At 43.5% G+C, this 20,623-nt stretch overlaps 1 protein-coding gene across 1 annotated transcript; it reads left to right on the forward strand.

The window, feature by feature from the left end:
- The first annotated feature begins 1,270 nt into the window (after positions 1-1,270).
- LOC101943491 (F-box only protein 36-like) lies at positions 1,271-13,369 on the forward strand. Its single transcript, XM_065580989.1, has 4 exons — positions 1,271-1,512; positions 3,439-3,547; positions 7,600-7,772; positions 12,746-13,369. Exons 1-4 carry the CDS (start codon positions 1,417-1,419, stop codon positions 12,908-12,910), a joined length of 543 nt encoding a protein of 180 aa, XP_065437061.1. The 5' UTR covers positions 1,271-1,416; the 3' UTR covers positions 12,911-13,369.
- Positions 13,370-20,623: the final 7,254 nt, after the last annotated feature.

Consider the following 20,623-nt stretch of genomic DNA (forward strand, 5'->3'; position numbering starts at 1 on the left):
GGGCTCCCCAGTGTGAAACGTATGGGTGTAAAAAGGAACATGTCACAAATGAGTTAAATTGTTGAGCACCAAGTAATTTTATGCTGCTAAAATTATAATCTAGAGAAAAAAATTCAGTTAGACCAAATTATTAATAAGCTTTTTATGATAAAAGTTTAAGGATGTGCCCCCCCCCCCGCCCCATTTGTCACACAAAGGTTCTTACCATGGTTTAGGAGACACCATGCTTTACAGCCACATTCCCAAGCATCTGGCTCAAAATGTGTTGCTGGAGTCATAATGTAACAACCATAATTTTAATTTTGTATTAATGCATTTTTGTTCACACTCCAGAAAATGCATTATTGCAAAATTAAAAAGGCATTGAACTACACAAAATATTTTAGAAAAAACCCTATGAATTTGAAAACTTATATTTAAAGCTTTACATATAAGTAACTGATCCCATGGAGACTTTTGGGGCCAGATTCTTTGATTCAACATGGTCACCTTGTACACTCCCAGCAGAGAATTCACTCTGTGTAGCAGGAATCTCCTCAGAGTATGCCAGATCAGGGTGGTGACCTGTCGGGGATGGGGGAGGGTAAGAAAAAGCATAGCGGAGCTGAGGTCTTCCATGTCCAGTCCTATGCTTGCATAAAGAGATTTTATGCAAGGCTGGACAGCCCTGAATCAGGGAGCCACAACTGGCACCTTCTGGCTGCCACTCTCAGCTCACATCATTAAGCTTCAAGTAGTAGATTCTACTACACCTACCTTTCTATTAGCAGGTTAAAAATGAAGTGAATAATGGTTCCTGCTCCAAACCGCTTTCCACAGGCAGAAAGTTCCACCTGCGTCAGCAATAGATGATTATGGCTGTGATCCTGCAAGTGGATCTGGGTGGGCAGATCTCAATACTCGCATAGATCCAGTTGCAGGATCAGGGACTTAGTTGTCCGGATACAAACCTGATCATGTGATACTGATATCAGGCTTAGAACCAGCTCCCTCTCCCAACGGTTTTCCTTTTACTAACTTCAAAGACTTATTTTTTCTTTCTCATATATGTGAATGTCCTGTGGGATTAGTTCTGGTCTTCAATAGCTAAAAAAGCTTGCCATGAATACAAACTAACCTATGCTGCAAAGGGTGGACATTGTGCAATTATTTAACTTTCATTTTTAATAGAGCACTCTAATAATTTTTGACAGCTCAAGAGTAATAGTCAATGCTGTGAACATAATACTCCTGAGGAGAGATTTGCCCAGCACTTAGCCCTCCCCTCAAGTAGGCTGGCCTCAGGAATGTGGATGCTTGTTGTTATAAAACAACATAGAAAAAGTTGAGTTCAACCACTTACTGCATAAAGTCCATAGAAACAATCTAGTGAGGCTGTGATCTGTCTTGCAGTCCAGGCAAGTAGGAAAAGCCAGCATGACTTCCCTCCTGCAAGATAAACTTTATGAGATCCATAGTCAGGCTCCTTCTCCCAGCAAAGACTTCCATCACTTTACCATCACCAAAACAGAGGTAAAAATTGTTCATTGACTTTCAATTAGCATTGTCAAAAAATCATCAGCTCATAATTGTGTTTCTAAAAATGTTACGCTTTGTATTCAAAGCATATAGAGCATCACACAATGTTTTCAACCTTTTTTTGCTTCACAGTAATGTCAGAAGATGTCTTTTGTGAAATAAGTTTAGTCCTATAATTTGTATTGACTGATCTTTAATGCTTTGCTAAACAAGATGCTTAAAAAAAGTGAATTTGAATTTCTTTTTCAAACTTGCAGTAAATTATCTGACATTCACTGTGCTGTTGGTAGTGACACTTTTACTCCTTGTTTTGTTAGTTTTGATAGTTCAATAGCAACCTAATATTACATCATCATAGAAATACATGCAAAAAATTGTCTTAATATGACAGTAAGCTTGCAGAGTTAAAATCACTTATTCAAGAAATGCAAAAGCTAGGTTCCAGCAGCAGTGCAAACTTGGCTGTTTTTCACATGTTGTATGCCTTGTAGTATATGGATAACATTTTCAGAAGCATCTATTACTTAGGAGTCTAAGTCCTATTCTCAAAAGTGACTTAGGCAGCACAGCTGAACTCTTATACACAGTTTTACCCCTATATTTAGAGAATGTCTAATCCAATAGTTCTCATCCTTTTCCATTCTGGGACACCAGGCATACGCACCGAGTTTCTAATGGGCCAGGAGGTGCTCGCCCTGAATCTGCCCCAGGCCCTACCCCCACTCCATCCCTTCCCCCAAGGCCCCACCCCCACTCTGCCTCTTCCCGCCTCAGCTCTGCCTCTGCCCCAACTGCGCCAGGCCCTCGCTCCTCCCCCTGGCGCCTCCTGCACGCCACGGAACAGCTGATCTTGGTTGGTGGGAGGCTCTGAGGGGATAGGGAGGCACTGATAGGGGGTTGCCAGTGAGTGCTAAGCACCCACCATTTTTTTTCCATTGGTGCTTCAGCCCTGGAGCACCCACAGAGTTAGCGCCTATGATCCCAGGTAACAATAGGAATAAAAAGCACCTTTAATTCTACTGTCTCTCAGATAGGTCAGTTGGAAAGTCTAACAAAACTGATATTTTGACCACTTTTTTTTCCCAAAAAATGTTTAATTTTTTTTTCTGATCAGCTTGTAATATGAGATCGGGTTTCTTGATAAACTTAACATTTGTCTGTCACATCTTCCAGAAAATTGTTTTAGAGGGAATTTTTTCAGTAGTCAGGGCTAAATTTTCAAAGAATCAAGCTTAAACTCACTGTAAGAGTACAATGAAGGGCTTTTGGGTTTCTTTGTATAGTTGACGAAGTAAGATTTAGTACTGACAGAGAATTTTTCCTTCCTTATATCTGGAAATAAGACTCTCTTGCCTCTACAGAAGAATACTATGGGATAGGACGATGGACTGCATGTATGTCTTGTTTCGTATAATATTGTCCTAGGTTCCTTTCCTTTTGTTTTCATGTATGGTATAAGAGTTGTGCTTAACAAATCTTGTCATAATTCAGAAAAATAATGTTAATAAAGAGACAAACAAGTGCAAGACTGTGTGTGATGTTGATTCAAGTTTTTTAGGCTGGTGAATTTAAAAACATCAACAAAGAAACAAAATCCTGTAGATAATTTCAGAGAGGCTGTGTGGTTTTGTTTTACACTGATTTACAAATGGGCATGTGTAATTGATGCATACATCTACAGCTTTGTGACCCCCCAAAAGCAGTATTGGACGAGTGATATACTGTACAATTGTTTTGGTAAACATTGATAAAAAGTTTCTTTGTGATACTACGGTAGTCCTAAATTTGTATCTTTTCTTGTACAGTAAGAGATCAAAGACCTTGGCATAGCTGTTTTTTGTTTGAATTTATTTTTGGCTCAATTAAATTGAATTTAGTCCCTGTATCCACACTCATTCTTCTTGGTGCTGGTCGTTGTAGGTGATCTGGAGGTCATGGAGAATTTCCTTGCGGCCTAATCAAGAAAAGATTTTCCCAAAGGAAGTGAGGAAACCCCACAGTGATTTTTTGCTGGATGAACAGTTACACAGCAAGTATTGAGTTAGCAAACAAAGAACAAACAGTATGACTAATGTTGTCTCTCTCCTCTGTGATATATAGATGTCCTAATACCACTACTGGTTTTGGGTTACATATTGTCATGGTGTATGCACACTACGTCCCCATTTTGGGATGGGTCGTGGGTGTGGGGGCACCGCGGTTACAGTCTACCAGACTGTCCTCATGCTTAAGAGAGTATGGGTCACAGGTTAGAGTCAATATGGCAGCTCTTGAGTTTGGGGCTGCGTGGCCTAATGGCCAGAAACAATATGGCTGCCCTCCGGCACAAGACAATATGGCCTAATGGCCAGAGTCAATATGGCTGCCCTCGGGGACAAGGCAGTATGGCCTAATGGCCAGAGTCAATATGGCTGCCCTCTGGGACAAAGCAGTACAGCCTAAGGGCCACGGTCAATATGGCTGCCCTGGGGGCAAGGCAGTATCGCCTAATGGCCAGAGTCAATATAGCTGCCCTTGGGATCAGGGCTGCAGGGCCTAATGGCTGGAGTCAGGGGCCACCACCTAGGGGGGGTGACATCTGGGGTAGAGGGACCTGGGCCCTCCCTGCTTCACCGGCTCCCAGCCCTGGGCCCTGTCAATGGCAAGTGTGATCACCATCCAGTCAGCAGGGCTCCTACCGCAACACTCTAACCTTCCTTGGGTGGGAGATACCAGTCACACCGCCTCCCTGAGCAACTTCCTACTGTGTCTCCTGAAGCTGGGATCTGTACTCTGTCAGGGATCTGTACTCTGAGCTCCTCAGTGCAGGTAGTTTCCTGGTATTCCGACTCCGGTTGGCCGGCCATAGGCAATAGGTCTCCAGTCTGGTCCTCGGCATCGCTGGTTCCTGCAATCAAGTGCTGAAGTGGTTCCTGGGCTGGAGCCTCCACCAAGCATCCTCCCTCCTCGGTGGCCAGCCTAGAATGAGTTGGCTGGTCCCTTTTATACTGAGGCAGCAATCGGAGCATACCCAGCAGGGTCTGAGGGGGTGGGACTTCTGCCACCCATAATGTGGGGTTAACCCTTTCTTGTCTAGTGCGGGGTATGCACACCCTGTCACATATACCCGTCTTTTTACCTGGTTAAAAAACTTTATTCTCAAATCCACAACTCATTCCTGAAATCATTTTATACTATTTCATAGATTCCAATCTATGGAATATCTATCATGTGTCTGTCTCTTCCCTCCCCCCGCCCCAACAATGTCAGTTATATAGAAGTTCCTTGGACATAATTTGCAGACCAGGATTTGTCCTTCGTGCCCATGTAGAAGCAATACAATTATCTATATTAACAAATTAAGTTTTTCTCATAGTGAGACGCTTGACATAACAAAGCTAAATGTAGTGGTGTGCAATATAGTCAATAGGACTATTTTAATTTATTTAAATCCTTTTTTGGATCAGTCAGTTATTTTAGAATTATCTGTTTGTTTTTGTTACATGGTGATGGTTGTAATGAACAGGGCAATAAACATGTAACACCACATGGTACAGTCGCTATGGAGAAATCCATTAATCATTGTACATGTCTTAAACACACATTGAAAACCCTTATGCCTTTTGTGACAAATGTGATACTTAATTTCAAAGTGTTTTCTTCTGAGGTAGCTGGTGTTTATATAAGGAACTGACATGCTTTCAGTATGCAATGGTCTACGGCATTTCTATTGCAGCATAGTGTTCTAAGACAAGGAAATGGCCTGTGTTCATTCTGCTGAAGAAAACTCTACATCTTTCATTTGACATGCCTGGGCAATTCACCCTTATTATTCCACTTTTAATTATTATGGAAGCTTGCCCTTTTGGAACCTGTGGAGGTTTCCCCCGCAATCTAGGGTGTCCTCACATCCCCTTCCTCTGACTCTGCCTACAGGCTGTCAGGAGCATTGACACTGCAAACACCTTGCATCAGTACCAGGCCCAGCACCGAAGAGGTTCAGGGCCCTTCTTACAGGCAAGTCTGAGAAGAATGGGAACTAGACCAGCCCCCAGAACCAATGGCACCCTCTTCCTCATTCCCTGATGAGGCAATTGTGGCAGACCCTATTTCTGTGACTCCTGATGATTTCAGGACACATCAGGAGTTGAAGACGATGACTTTGGCCCTGGACATCACCCAGAGGAGGTCCAGGAAAAGTCCCACAGGCTTGTGGACATCTTGACATCGGTGGCCCCGGCTAGTATAGCTCTGCCTATTAATGAGACTATTTTAGAGCCCAACTAAGTTCTTTGGCAGACCCCAGTTCCCTTACTGCCTACTGCAAAAAAGGTGGAGAGGAAGTACTATATCCTCTCTCGGGGGTTCGAACATCTATATCATCATCCCCCTCAGGGCTCCCTGGTAGTTTCAGCAGCCAATAAAAGAGAGACAGGGACACCAGTAATCAACCCTGAAGAACAAAGAGGCCAAGAAGTTGGACTTACTTGCAAGGAAGCTTTATTCCACAGGTGGGTTACAGCTTGGTATTACAAGTGAGAAAGTTTTGCTGTGGTGATAGAATGTTTCATGTGGGATACAGTTTTAAAGTTCAAGGACAAGCTCCCAGATGATGCAAAACAGGATTTCCACATGTTGATCAAGGAGGGCAAGTTGGTTGCCAGAGCAGATCTGCAGGCTGGTCTGGATGCAGCAGATTCTGCAGCTCATGGCATAGCCTCTGCTATCGCTCTGAGACACTTGTCATGGTTGCAATCTTCTGGCCTCCCTCCAGAGGTTCAGCAAACAGTCCAGGACCTCCCATTAGAAAAGTAACTGCTCTTCTCTGTAAAAACTGACAAGACACTGCATCGTCTCCAAGACTCTAGAGCAACCCTAGAGTCCCTGGGCATTTACATCCCAGCAGTAAAGCAGAAAGCCTTCTGTACTCACCAGTCCCAGGGATTGCAGGGGTTTGCCCCTCAAGCCCAGCAGTTGCCAAGGAAGAAGAGCAGAGGTTACTAAAGACACCCACCAGCATCCTTTGCCCCTGCAGTTTCTGGTTCATGAAGGCATCATCCTCCAACACCTCACTTTGATGAGCTGGTCAGGAACAGACTGCCAGTTCTTAGAATGCCATCTTTTTCTTCCCTGATTTTTGCAAACCACCTGTCCCACTTCCATAGTGCTTGGGTCCACAACACAACAGATCAGTAGGTTCTAAGCATGGTGGAAGTGGGATATACAATTTATTTCTAACCTCCCATCCCATTTCCCTGTCCCTCTTCAGTGGCCTCTCTCATGAGGCTGTGTTGCTGCAAGAAATACAGTCACTTCCCCTTGTAGGAGCTATAGAGGTCCCTCCATTGTTCAGGGGGAAGGGGTTTTACTCCCAATATTTCTTGATCCCCAAAGGAAAAGGGGGGTCTTGGGCCTATTTTAGATCTAAGGGAGTTAAACAAGTTTGTGGGGGAGAAGTTCAGGTGGGTTGGGGAGAAGATCCACAGATCCCAAAACAGGCCAGAACATTGAGCTGCAGTGCAGCTCCCTATGGTCACTTCTCCAGTCCATGGGCTAGAGTGGTGGCTGCAGTCCTCCTTTCCCATTTGCATGTGGTGTTGAGGCTACTGGATCAATATAAATAGCGATCCTGTGGCCCCCTTCCCAGGCCAATGCCCATAATAACTTGCCGTCCCAGCCTGTATGCGACCTGGTGCAGAGACTTCTGTGGTACAGACAGCCTTTTTTATTCTCCTCTTCCTTATAGCTGTCCTATCCACCACATAGCCATGAGTTGAAGAAGGTGAGCATGAGTTATCTCCCCCCCCCAGCCGCATCCAGACTCTCAGCAAATCCTGTTGCTTCTTCCTCCCATAACATCTCTAAAAACTGCCCCCTCTCTTTTGTCCCCTACTGTTAATTGTAATCTTTTTCCTGCTAGATCACAGTCTCTTTCCTCCTAACACAAGGGTGTGCACATGCTCCTAGTGCTGGATCCTTCGTCTAATTACAGTGTCACACTCGGGACCTTGCATTCATGAACATGGCTTAAAATTACTCATTTCCAGAAAGCTGTTTATCTGCAGTTTATTTAGTATCTACTCTTTTCTTCTTTTTACACAGAGCAAGTGCAGAATATCTTTGGTAACAAGATGCTGGAATACACGCTGAATTTGTGTCAGGGATGTTATGATTTCCTAACTCGAATGCCTGATAACCTGATTATGCACATCCTGTCATTTCTTAACTCAGATGACATCAGAGAGCTGTCAAAAACTTGCAAGAAGTTTCAGCAGGTAATTGTATAAGTACTCACATTACTACTGATGTTGCAATGAATTTGAAGCGAAAGGAGTCTTAAGGTTATGAAGGCTGGAGCTTTACATTATCATTTTTGACACAGGGGCACTGTGATCAGTGGATCCATCACCACTGATTTCTGTGATAACTAGAGATGGGACTAAGTAGGAGAATGCAGATCTGGATTTTGAACAGTTCAGGGGTATCAGGATCTTCCCTCTCTAGTGGGAATTAGAATCTTGCTATGGACACAAATAATCTAAAACCATATTCCGCTTGGCCAGTTGAACCTTTATGATGTCACAGCCATGCCTCCGAACACTAGAACTGACAGCTTGAATTCTAATAATCAAAAAGAAAATCCTACAATTGTGATTTTAAAACATATGGACTTGGGGGAGGGAGGGAAAAGATGAAAACTGCTAGCTCTTTCTGTTTCTTTTCTACCCTCATCTAATATGTGTTTTGTATCTGAACCCCTCTGAGGAAGCTTGATAACAGCAAAGGTAAGGTTTCTTCCCCTGACTCTTTCACAGAACCCATTCCTCATTTCCCTTTCCCTCTGCTCTTTCACCTCTCCCTCTCTCTCCCCTGGTGCATCCTGGGAATTGTAGTACCTGAACTCAAAGCTAGAAACACCTGAGAACAAACTTACAAACACAAACTGGGGTAGCTATCGGCGCCAAGCTATATACAACAATGGGCTAAGAGTTTCACTTTTAAAATGTAGCTGCATTCTCTCTCTGCACCTTTCCCAACATCCCTTTCCCTTGTCTGTCTTTGTTTTTTCCACCTCTCATAAGCTCTTTAGCAACTGAATGGGGAGCCTTAAACCAGTTCGCCACTCAGGTTATTCACTTAAACTTTACCATGAAAGCTGCCTAGCCAAGCTGGAGAGCAGCAATTGGGTTGATAGAAGTTATGATTTCTTTTGAAGTTCTGCTATGGGAAGCATGGGACAGGATCTCTATGTGCAGTAGAAACCTATTTCATTCCAGGGCCGCCCGGGGGTGGGGACAAGTGGGGCAATTTGCCCCAGGCCCCACAGGGGCCCCCACGAGAATATAGTATTCTATAGTATTGCAACTTTTTTTTATGGAAGGGGCCCCCGAAATTGCTTTGCCCCAGGCCCCCTGAATCCTCTGGGCGGCCCTGTTTCATTCTACAAAAATCTTTGAAAGTCAGTTACTGAAAGTCAGAAATTCCAGCACACTGCCAGAATTGAATGCTTGCCAGACAGTCAAAGGGTCAAGATGTTTCAGTTCTTTTCCTATAGTATCTCATTGGACCTGCACTTTGGACTTCTAACACCACTTGGCCTGTGATTTGCTAGCTAAATACACTGTACCTTTGTGCTGAAGTTAGCAGAACATCCTACTTTCTCAAACAAATCAAGGGCTGTTGACAGGGTGCACGTAGGCCAAATCATTTAATATCCCTTTCCTTTATCTAGGTCCGTATGTGACTCCTCCTCACCCTGACAAGCCACCATAGCTAAGCACCATGCCACAATATCTGTTAAAATAGTTTAATATATATATATATATATACAATGAAAATCTCTTTCTTCCCAGCTTGTAGGAGAAATAGCTGATTAGTTTAGTTGTGTATGTGTATGCATGAAGAATTTATGGAGAGAAAACTAAGTAGAAGAGACACAGTCTGCAGTTAGTTGTGAATATAGTAAGTATGGTAAGGTTCATGATGATTCCTATCTCTTCTGATGGTGAGTTCCATAGTCTAGGTCCTGTGTCTGTGAAATTCTATCTCCCCCACTAATCAGCCTCGCTGTCATGAACGATAGTGGTCATGGGAGGGAGAGGTAATCTCTCAGGTAACTAGGGCCAGTCCTAAAACCTTTAGTTGCACCCTATATTCAATGGGGAGCCAGTGCAGAGAGTAGAACACCAAGGTAGCGTGTTGACAGCAATCCATGTTGTTAAGCAGATGGCGGGCTGAGTGTTACTTCTTCTGAATCCCAGTCAGTTTATTTCTCTCTTTAGTCATTGGCTCTTTCATCTAAAATTATCAACTGCATTAACCAATGTATGAGAGAAGTTACAACACACAAACAACTTTTACTATTCTGGTGCATCTCTGTCTTTGACACAGGGTAGCAGAAGAATAAAACAAGCTATAGCTCTCAAACAGAACTTGCATAAAACCTTCTTCTAATACTACAGCTTGCACTTCATCTTTGTGGTAGCATCCAGATATATTCAGGAATCAAATTACCAGCAATTTTTTTGTTTTTGCAATGAATATTTTACAGTACCCTGAGCAAGCCCAATGAACACAGTGCCTTCATTTAATGTGCATCATTTAGTCCCTATAATCATCATTTCTCACTTTAGTGATTTTAATTACTGAGAGATCAAGTCATTCAAACAGAACACGTTCAAAGGAGAAGGTAGTGGGCCTGATTGTGCTCTCAGGTACAAGAGTTTTGCAGAAATGTTACTTCATTGACTTCAGTCTGAGTTACTCGAGATTACAACGAGGGAGGAGAATCAGACCTAGGTGACCCAGATTTTCAAGTGTCCACTAATATTTTGTGGTTAACTATAGATATAATCAGCCTGTTTGTTAGAACTGGGTGCACGGGGCCATCTGGCAGGCATGAGACCCTCCCCCACATCAGTGAATGGCCCTCTGTGCTGATGCATTTTTTGCAAGGCTCCAAGCTAAATGCCAGCACTGTGCACACCCACATAGGGACCCCCAGCAAAGGGGGGGTGTTGGAGCATTGTGGGTGGGAGGAGGCAAACCAGACATCCCTTTGGCACACTGATTTTTCTGCTACCGCAAGGGCCAAGGACTATGGAAATGGGAGGTGCAAATATGGATAATCCTCAGGGCTGCCTTAGTCTGTGCCAGGGGCCAAGACAGCACCAACCAGCTCCCAAATAGGGAAGGCATAAGCTACATCTCCTCAGCCCTCATGCTGGCACTGGACCAGGGGCATTTCCCCTTCCTTTGGGTACATTTTGTAGAGTAAGATATTGTGGGGGGCAAGGGCTCCCTCAACCCCCTCCAGATCCCACTGTCCATCATTTATACTGCCCCCCCACACCCAATTCATAACACGAGGAGTTATCTGAGTCACACAAATAAGCAAGAGTAAGGTCCTCTCCTCTTGCCCTTAGGAGAGAGGGCAAGCTGGGTGACACCAAGACAGGCAGAGGTGGCCTGTCTCTCAGGTGGTCTTTCTGGACTCAGCTCTATGTGCTTGGTCTATCAGATCTATTGCCTGTTAGTGGGGCTACCTTCAGCCCCTCCTCTTGGGACGTACTGCTTTGCAGCTGGCCTGTGCAGCTTTGGGAGTAGCACGGTCTGTGACTGTCTCCTTCTCAGCTAACCTGTCTCTGTTATCAGCAGTCTCTAAGGCTAAGCAGCCTTCTCCCTGTTCACCCCTTCCTGTGGCAGGTTTTCCTTTTTAAGCTCCTCCCCTCCAGGCAGAATAAGTCTTGCAGGTGTGCCTCATTAGGGCTGAATAGGCCTAGAAGAGCTCATGAATCTCTTCTCCCGTAGACCAAGGGCATGTCCCTTCACAGATGTAAATAATTTCATTCAATAAAACTGGCATAAGTGGCAATTGAACCGTCAGCAGATGTGCAAACCAGAAACATACACACCAAGGCGATGAAGGTATAGGGAACTGTAGGAACAGGAACTAACAGGGGATGCAAGATAAAGCAGCTTCCCACAACAAGTTTAAACTTACATCCACCACATCACTCCCACAGGACAAATTCAGCTCTAAGATAAGGAAGTTCATCTTCTACTGATATCATGATTCTGATCGCACCCTATTTTTACTAAGGAATTCCATTTACTTCAGTGGAGTTACTCTTGTTTCATCAGGATGGGAGATCAAAACCAGCCCAACTGGCTTCAATAGGCATTGTAATCACGTATGCCAGGGTTTGGTATGCACAGAGTACCAAATCAGTGCAAATTCATTTGTTCTGCACACCCAGTGTCCCACACTGTCCCCTTAAGAGCTGCACACAGAACACATGTGGAAGGAGGGGCAGTTGCCTCCTCTGGACCCAGTGGAGGCCTCTCCCTGGGATCTGGAACATGCATGGGGAATGGAAATGGGATAGGCTGTGGGGAGAACACACATCAGCCTCCTTACAGCCAAAGGGAAATTCCCTAGAGAAGATAATACAGGCTGTATTTTCTGCAGAGCCTTCTCCCAGTGGTTGCCAAAAGCAGCCAGCCATTGGAGTGTGCTGCCAGGGTCTGGAGCTAGTGCAGCAACACAGGGCCTCTGCATGAATGGCCTGACCTCCTCCTACTTATCCCCCAGGCTTAGAAGTGGGCCCAAATGCCTTTCCCATGGTGGGGACAAGCTCCTGTCTTCCCTCCCGCATGGGATGATGTAGCGGAGAAGAGGGGATCACTGCAAGGGGATCCTCATGGAGGTTTCCTTCCTGGGCCTCCCTCCTACAGGTTTATCTTTGGGAGGGGGTTGACCCGGGACACTGAACCAAATTACATTACTTTGTTGCTTATGTTCATCTTCTTATACAACTTATATTTATACCATCTTTTAAGACACCACTGAAATTAGTCCCTGGTCTTGTGAAATATTTTGCCAAACAAGGGTATTATTTAGCTTGACATTTTGGAAAAAGTAGAAGAATTTGTATGATATTAGCAGTCAAATCTCTTCTAAACTTGTGCCACTTTTAACCAAAGTTTTTTTCCCCATTGGCTTCAGTAAAATAATGTAGAGGAAGAACAAACAAAAACAACTAACCCCCCCCATCTCCCCCCCTCACCCCCCCCAAAAAAACCCAACTAGCTATGAGGGAGTCAGATTCTGAGGTCATTTACACTACTTTAAATCTGGAGTAACTCCTGTGACTTGAGATTTACACCAGTATGTTCTAAAATGAGATCAGACTATGGCCTAATGAAGTGTATATTGTGTAATAACCATTGCAAATATTTATTTTAGTTATGTAGCAGTGAAGAACTTTGGGAAAGAATTAGACTGCTAGAAGATAAACACACTCATGATCTGAAGATGATGAGGTTCCCAGTTTACAAGAAGCTAACGTACTTCAATCAAAAGCCCAGTCATCAGAAGCAGATGCAGAGAAGACAGACCACATTCTTTTAAAACTGTTTGGCAATTATCAGACTAGACTGACAGACCACACATCTTTTTTCATATTATGTTGCTATTGTTATTAAAAGTCTATTGTGGAGATAAAGAGAATTATAATAAGTAAATATGAATTTTCTCTAGAAGTTTAAGAGATCACAGAGCTTTCCTTTCATAAGTTAAAACTGAAAGGTACCATTAATTTGAAAACCTCATTCCCATCTACATTTTTTTAAAATCTTTATTACAAATAATTCATCAGAAAAAAATTAGTGATTTTTATACCTTTCTCTTTGTGTGTGTGTTTTCTTTGTGCACGTAACATCATTTTTGTGTATAGTCAGTTTCACTGTTTTGTTGATGATTCACAGCTCTATTGGGGCACTACTTAGACAAATCTGAAAGCGAACCCGTGGTGTAGCTGACGCCTGCCTAATGGAGTCTTTGAAAAAAAATAAAGACATGAAGGAATGACTTACAGCAATTTATTTTATTTTATTAGGTAGAAAACGTAAAGGGTGCTGTATCAGAAAACTGAGTTGTTGAAGTTGCCAGTGGGAAGTTTCTGAAATTTAGTCAGTGTGCATTTATAAATGCTTCAGGCCATGAATATATTTTACTTTATGATCCTTTGCAGTCCACTTCATTCTGCCTTACAAAAAGTAGCTCCTAAGATGCACATATTCTTATTGTGGTTCATTACATACAGAAGGACTTACCCACTATAAAATATTGATGACTTGACCCATAAGTAATGTCTTCAGTGAAAAAAGGGTGCAACAGACAGAGATGGCTGTTGGTCATTAAAATGCTGAAAGTTCTTATTAAACACAGAGTATAACCTCTTACAACCAACATATTGAACTAAATTCAGCTGTAGTGTCAGTGGATGCAATTCCATCGTCGTCAATGAAATTGCAAGAATGAGTTTGGGTCATTGTGCAAAGCGAGTTAATATGGTAGAAATAAAAATTTTCACACCATTTGTACTCTGCATGAAGGCTGGCTGCACATCTGCATTTATTTGTGTACTACCAGATTGCCTCATTGGGGAAGTGCAGCAGGTTGCTAGGCAGATACACTCATTTTCAGCGCAAGTCAGCTGGTGTAGTATGAGCCTACTGCTGTTGCTTGGCAACAGACAAGCAGCTGTTCTTTCTGGCTAGTCTGAGCAGGGGCAAAAACAAGTTCAGCCAGCAGAGTCTTTGCATAGCAATGGGAATGCGCCTGAAGATTTTAACAAGGACCTACCAGGGGAAATAATAATAATAATAATAATAAAAACCCTTGGGAAGCATATGCTTAAGAGAGGAGTGGATCAAGGACTGGGAAACCTATTTCATTTATTCTGCCATCTAAAGAAAAACAGTTTCTCATAAATATAACCAAGGGGGGAGGCTAAATTTCTCAGAAAAAAATTAAGTCCATTTACTGTAGATATGTAGATTAAAAAATAAACAGAGCATATTGACACTGTAAGAGCGTGCTCATCTTGTGTCCTTTGAACAAAGGTGGAGGTGGGACAGGGGATGAAGCCTTTTCAGAAAACCTTGGGCTGTCCTTTCTCGTGCACATTTTTTGAAAATATCTGTGATTTTGGTGCAATCTGTTTCATTCCAATGCAAAAACCCTGGCACCCTAAAGCAGGCAGATCTGGCCAGCTGATAGTTCCCCTGGTGTGACAGAGCTCTCAGCTGGCACAGAGCAGGTGTGGCCAGCCCCCAAACCACCATCTCCATTTAGCCCTAGCACTTGGCATGAGTCATGGGTAGGAAAGGGTTGTGGCTGATATGCTCAGCTGTCATAATGGCCACTTAGGTACTGTACCCTTGTAGAAGTTAGAGCAGCTCCCAGCCTATACTGTGGGGGTCAGGACTGCAGAGCCACCATGAGACTCAAGAAACTTGGTACAACAGAGCATGTGAGACACGTTCTTACAGTATTTTTATGAATTGCAGGGCTAGTTACAGCATTGCCAACACTTGCAATTTTATTATTGAGTCTTGTGCTATTTGGTGTCTTTTTAAGCCTCAGCTCCTGAAGTAAAGGGATTATTTGAGCACCTCAACTTTTATTTAAAACAAAACCCCTTCTGGCTGCAGAGAAAAGTTTGAAAGCATGCCCACTGTATACCTTAGATGTTCAGAACCAAGGAGTCAAATAAAAAGAACTCCAAGTAATATTAATAAAAAAATATTAAAAAAAAATCAAGAGGGGCAACTCCTGACTGTGAATACTTGGGGCTGGTAATACTGAACTTACCTCTGGGGTAGCAGTATAGATACGTGTGATGGACTCTATCAGAATCAGATAACTCATCCCTTCAGCCCGTCACTATGTCAGGTGCTCACAGGGAAGATCCACCAACACAGCTAGAACCATACTGAGATCCCAAGAGGGTAAAAGGTGAGAACACATGTCTGAGGCCTTTAAGAAATCTAGCCACTGTATGATGTGAAAACTGTGTGGTTCTGTATCAGAGGAAGGTACACTGATATAACTGCCAGGTACACCCTGATAGAAAGTCCTGATCTTTTAAATTATGTTACGTAGTCCAGAATATTAGGATCATCTAATTCTGTTGGAGAAATACTGTGTTGCTGTGCCCAAAGGCAGAACTTTTCCTGCTTTGCTGCATAGGTGATTTTTTTAGATTCCCTTCTACTTTGTCTGAGAATATTTTTGACATCCTTAGAACAAGATCTCTTCATGGGAGTCTGCCAGCCTACAGTCAGGCTATGAGCCATAGAGAGGTCAGCTTCAGATGCAAGATGATCAGGGAGACTATGTCTGGACTTACTGGCAAAGTTTTGGAAGTTGAATTGACTCTCATGAGGTCTTGATATCCGAATTGTCTGAGCCAATCTGGTGCTATCTGGATCATTACCACAGATTCTTATTTGAGTTTCCTTAAAACTCTCAGTGTAAGAGGAATTGGGAAATATGCATACATTCGATGCAGTGTCCAAGGAGTGAGGAATGTATCTGAGAGGGCTCCTGGACTTGGGACTCCCCTGGAGTAAAAAGGTGGGTAATTTTTTCTTTGTTTCTGTAGCAAATAAGTCCACGTGGGGCTGGTCCCACTTTCAAAAACCTTTCAGAATGATAGAGTCCTTTATTGTCAAGTCATGGTAATCTGAAAACTACCTGCTCAGGCCATCTGCTAGAGTGTTCTTTAGTCCTGATAGGTACACAGATGTCAGGCTGATGTGGTAACAGATGCCTCAATTCCACAGGCAGGCTGCTTCTTCATACAGAGAAAATGGTCCTGCTCTTTATCTGTTCATACAGAACATTGCTGTGATGGTGTATATCATCACCTGCATCGTCCTGCCTTGAATCAAAGGTAGAAACAACAAATCACTCTGAGTTCTAACATATTTATGTGGTATCCTCTCAAGACCGCAGACAGACATTGATGTTCTAGGTATGCTCCCTAGCCAAGGTTGGAGGAATCTGTCACTACTGTCTTTGAGGGAAGTGGGGGAGAAAAAATGGGACACCTTTGCATACCTGATCAGGGATTTTCCACCAATCTAAGAATTTTAGGACATGTAGAGGAATAAGGAATATTGTTAAGATAACTGCTGGGAAGGTATATGGACTTCATCCAGCCTTGCATCTCATCTCTGAAGATCTAGAGATGAGATAATTGAGGCAAAGCTCACCATTCTGAGCTAGATATAATGAATAAAGGTTTTGAGTTCCCTTAAATCCAGAATAAGATGCCATTCTCCTTTTTTTCTTGGGAATTAAAAAGTAACAGGAATAAATACCTTTTCCCTTGTATTAAAGAGGCACTTCTTCTGTTGGTCTTGGAGTAAGAAGGCTCTCAACATCCTGTTGTAATAGTCTCTCATGAGAGGAGTCCCTGAAAATGAACAGGGAGGATAAATGGGGAGGGAGGGCTTTCAACTGAATTCAGTATCCCACTTGGATTATTTCCAGGACTCAACAGTGATGGGTGACTGTGATGGGATCCCTGGGGTACAACCTGTGGCTGTGGAACCACTGTGCCCCCTTATCTCTCCAACCTGGGTTGTCTCTCACAATGCTTTGCTAATGACAAGCAGCAAACCCCTCCAGGAGCTGTTATCACTCAGCACAACAGCATGTGGAGCCCCACATCCAGCTAGATTGCACAAATGCTCCCAGAGCCACACATGAATCACACAGAGAAAGGTACCAGCCAAATACCCCCAGCTCCCAGTACGGTACCTCAGGAATATACCATTTTGCACAGCTCAAGATGAGCAGTGCGAGTTTATTAATTAGTTCACTACTTCATCAATGGAAAGTGGATATACACCGACCTTTGTAAACCTGAACAATTTACCAAACACTTCAGGCAAACTCACTGGTAAAGATAAACAGTAAAACAAGTTTATTGATTACAAAAGATAGATTTTAAGTGATTATAAGTGATAGGCAAAAAGTCAGAGTGGTTACCAAAATAAAAATAAAATATAAGCATGCAGTCTAAACTCTCAACCCTATTAGATTGGGCAACATCTAGTTTAAGCAGTTTTTCTCATCCCAATGGATACTGCAGTTCATAATATACAGGTTTCACCTTTGAAACCTGGACCAGTCTCCTCTGTTGGAGTCTTCAGTCTTCTGAGTGTCCTTGTTGCTTGCAGCGTAGGTGGGGAGAGGAGAAAAGGCCAAGCATGGGGCCATTGTATTCTGTTTTATTCCCTTAGTCCCATATGCCTGGAGAACACAAGTCCAGGCATGTCTGGTGGGCATTGCTGAGTCCCCAGGCAAGGTTGAGCAATTCCCCTGGTGTGGCCTTGTGTAGCTCCCTTGCTGGACAATGGCTGTTGATGGTTGTTCGAAACCCACCAGGGTGTTGGTTACTTTCTTTGCTGTTGTCTCTGGCGAGCTAATATCTGGCCGATTCCCCAACTTACAGCATGTTTTAGTGACAACCATACTACACAATCTCATAACTTCATATGCACTAATGATATACATATTTAGATAGAACAGTGATTTTCAGCAGGTCATAACCTTTTCCCTGATACAGTAACTCCTCACTTAAAGTCGTCCTGGTTAACGTTGTTTCATTGTTACATTGCTGATCAATTAGGGAATGTGCTCGTTTAAAGTTGTGCAATGCTCCCTTCTAACGTCATTTGGCAGCAGCCTGCTTTGTCCACTGCTTGCAGGAAGAGCAGCCCGTTGCAGCTAACTGGTGGGGGCTTGGAACCAGGGTGGACCGGCAGCCCCCCATCAGCTCCCCCTATCACTCCCCGCTCCTCTAAGTTCCCTGTGCAGCAGCTGCCAGCAGGCTAGCAATTGCAGCTATCCCTCCCCCCACTGCCATGTGCTGCTCCTGCCCTCTGCCTTGGAGCTACTCCCTGAGACTCCTGCTTGCTGTGCAGGAGGGGGAGGGGAAGGTGGGGGCTAATATCAGGTGTCCCCCTCTCCCCTGCTCCTACACCCCGCTTACCTCTTCTTCTCCATATAGAGAAGGGTGGGGACACGGGAGAGAGAGGCTGGGGCAGCAGCTGCTGTCTCAACTTCCTGATCCACTTAAAAAGACAATGCACTTAAGAGTGGGTCAGCTTACTTAAAGGGGCAGTGTGCATTTCTCTCTCTCTCCCATACACAAGGTGTGTGTCTGTCTCTGTCTGCTATGATATCTCCCCTCCCCTCCATTCCTGCTGCCTTGTAGAATGAGAGGCTACATTAACAATAATGTGTTAACCCTTGAGGACTCAGACGAGTGCTAGTTCATCATTTAGCACAGGAGTTCTCAAACTCGGGGTCGGGACCCCTCAGGGGGTCATGAGGTTATTACATGGAGGGTCACGAGCTGTCAGCCTCCATCCCAAATCCTGCTTTGCCTCCAGCATTTATAATGGTGTTAAATATATAAAAAAGTATTTTTAATTTATATGGGGGGGTCGCACTCAGAGGCTTACTATGGGAAAGGGGTCACCAGTACAAAAGTTTGAGACCCACTGATTTAGCAGCAAGGCATTCCCTGGGAAATATCTCACCCTCTTCCACCCTCTAACTTCATCACCTCAACCAAGCTTCACAATCATCATAGCTGTGAACAGTATTAAATTGTTTGTTTAAAACATTTACTCTGTGTGTGTGTGTGTGTATATATATATGTAGTTTTTTGTCTGGTGAAAAAAAATTCCCTGGAACCTAACCCCCCATTTACATTAATTCTTATGGGGAAATTGGATTCACTTAACATCGTTTCGCTTAAAGTCACATTTTTCAGGAACATAACTACAACGTTAAGTGAGGAGTTACTGTACCTTACATGGCATGCTTTATATGCAAGATCACAATTATATAAATGAGGAAAATGGGGGTTACAGGGTGATCCCCCGAATTATAGTGTCACAGTGAGATTGGTCCACACAGTTTGAAAATAAATGATCCCCAAATGGAGCGGGGAATGGGTTAAGATAACCTGGATATGGTTTCAAGGAGTTCTTGACTAAAGCATCAAACAATCTGTCTGGATGTAAGTATTGATTTCGCTGTTGCAGAGGAAGAGAAAGTGGAAGGTTGTCTCCTGTACAATCTTTGTTTCTTCCTGAGTGGTTCCCATGGCCTGTGGTCTGGAGGACAGAAAGAGGCTGAAGAAGGCTGCGTTGGATAGTGTTGTTTAAGCTGTTTTCTTCTGGGTTGTGGCATATTAAGATCCAGGTACCTTAGGGTAGCTTGTGAGTCCTATAAAAATGTCATGCATCATCTGTCTTACTGCTGAAGAGATTACAACTCTCAAAAGGGAGATCCTCTATAGCAGTTTGTACTTCCTTCCGGATCCCCAAGGATTGCAACCATGATGCCTGGCTCATGGTCACTGCTGTTGCCATTGATCTTGCTGCAGTATCCGATACTTCAATCACTGTTTGCAAGGAGGCCCAAGATGTTAACTGACCCTCTTCAATTAGGGATTTTAATTCCTCCCTCAGATCCTGTGGTAATTTTCTATGAACTCCAACACCTTATGCCAATTTATGTAGTCATATTTGGCAAGGAGTGGTTGTTAATCAGCAATCCTAAACTGGATAGAGGAGTATCCCTTTCTCCACAGAAGATCCAAATATTGGGCTCTTTTTCTTTAGGTGTTGCCCTAGAGTTTTGCTGTTTTGTTCTCTCCTGAGCTGTGGTTGAAACAAGGGATCCAGATGTGGGATGAGTATACACATACTCGTATCATGAAGATGGCACCTGGTTCCTTTTGTCTGCCTTTTTAGATGCTAGATGACTAGATGTGTCTGCCAGAGAAGATGAAGAGGTTCTAAGAGTCCCTCATTTACTGGTTGTGTGCAAGATGTCTTAACAATTTGTGTGAGACTTCTCCTGCACAACCTCAGTTGAAATTGCTATGTCTCTGCCATTCGATAGAGGTCTTAAAAAGTCTTGTAGTTGTCTGAGTGTTATGGAGCAGGTAGGACCGCAGCTTTGTCAGATGAAGATGACAAAATGGCAGCAGGAGGAGTATCAGTTGGCTGGTGGAGTTCCTTAGCTACTTGCAACTGTTGAGGATCCTCAGTTGCTACCTGGATGGCTGTTGCTATTGGTCTCTCACAGATGCTACTTGGATAGGAGATTTAGGACTAGAGGCCACCTGATGAAAGCCCGATAGTGCCCAATATGGCCATGAATAAGGGCTGTAAGCAACATGAGTTGGGGGGCAAGGGAAGGGTACCAGGAGGATGTCTCACTCTATCGACTCTATATTTGCTATAG

The sequence above is a fragment of the Chrysemys picta genome, chromosome 1, assembly GCF_011386835.1.
Source record: "Chrysemys picta bellii isolate R12L10 chromosome 1, ASM1138683v2, whole genome shotgun sequence".
In the NCBI taxonomy this organism is placed as follows: Eukaryota; Metazoa; Chordata; order Testudines; family Emydidae; genus Chrysemys; species Chrysemys picta.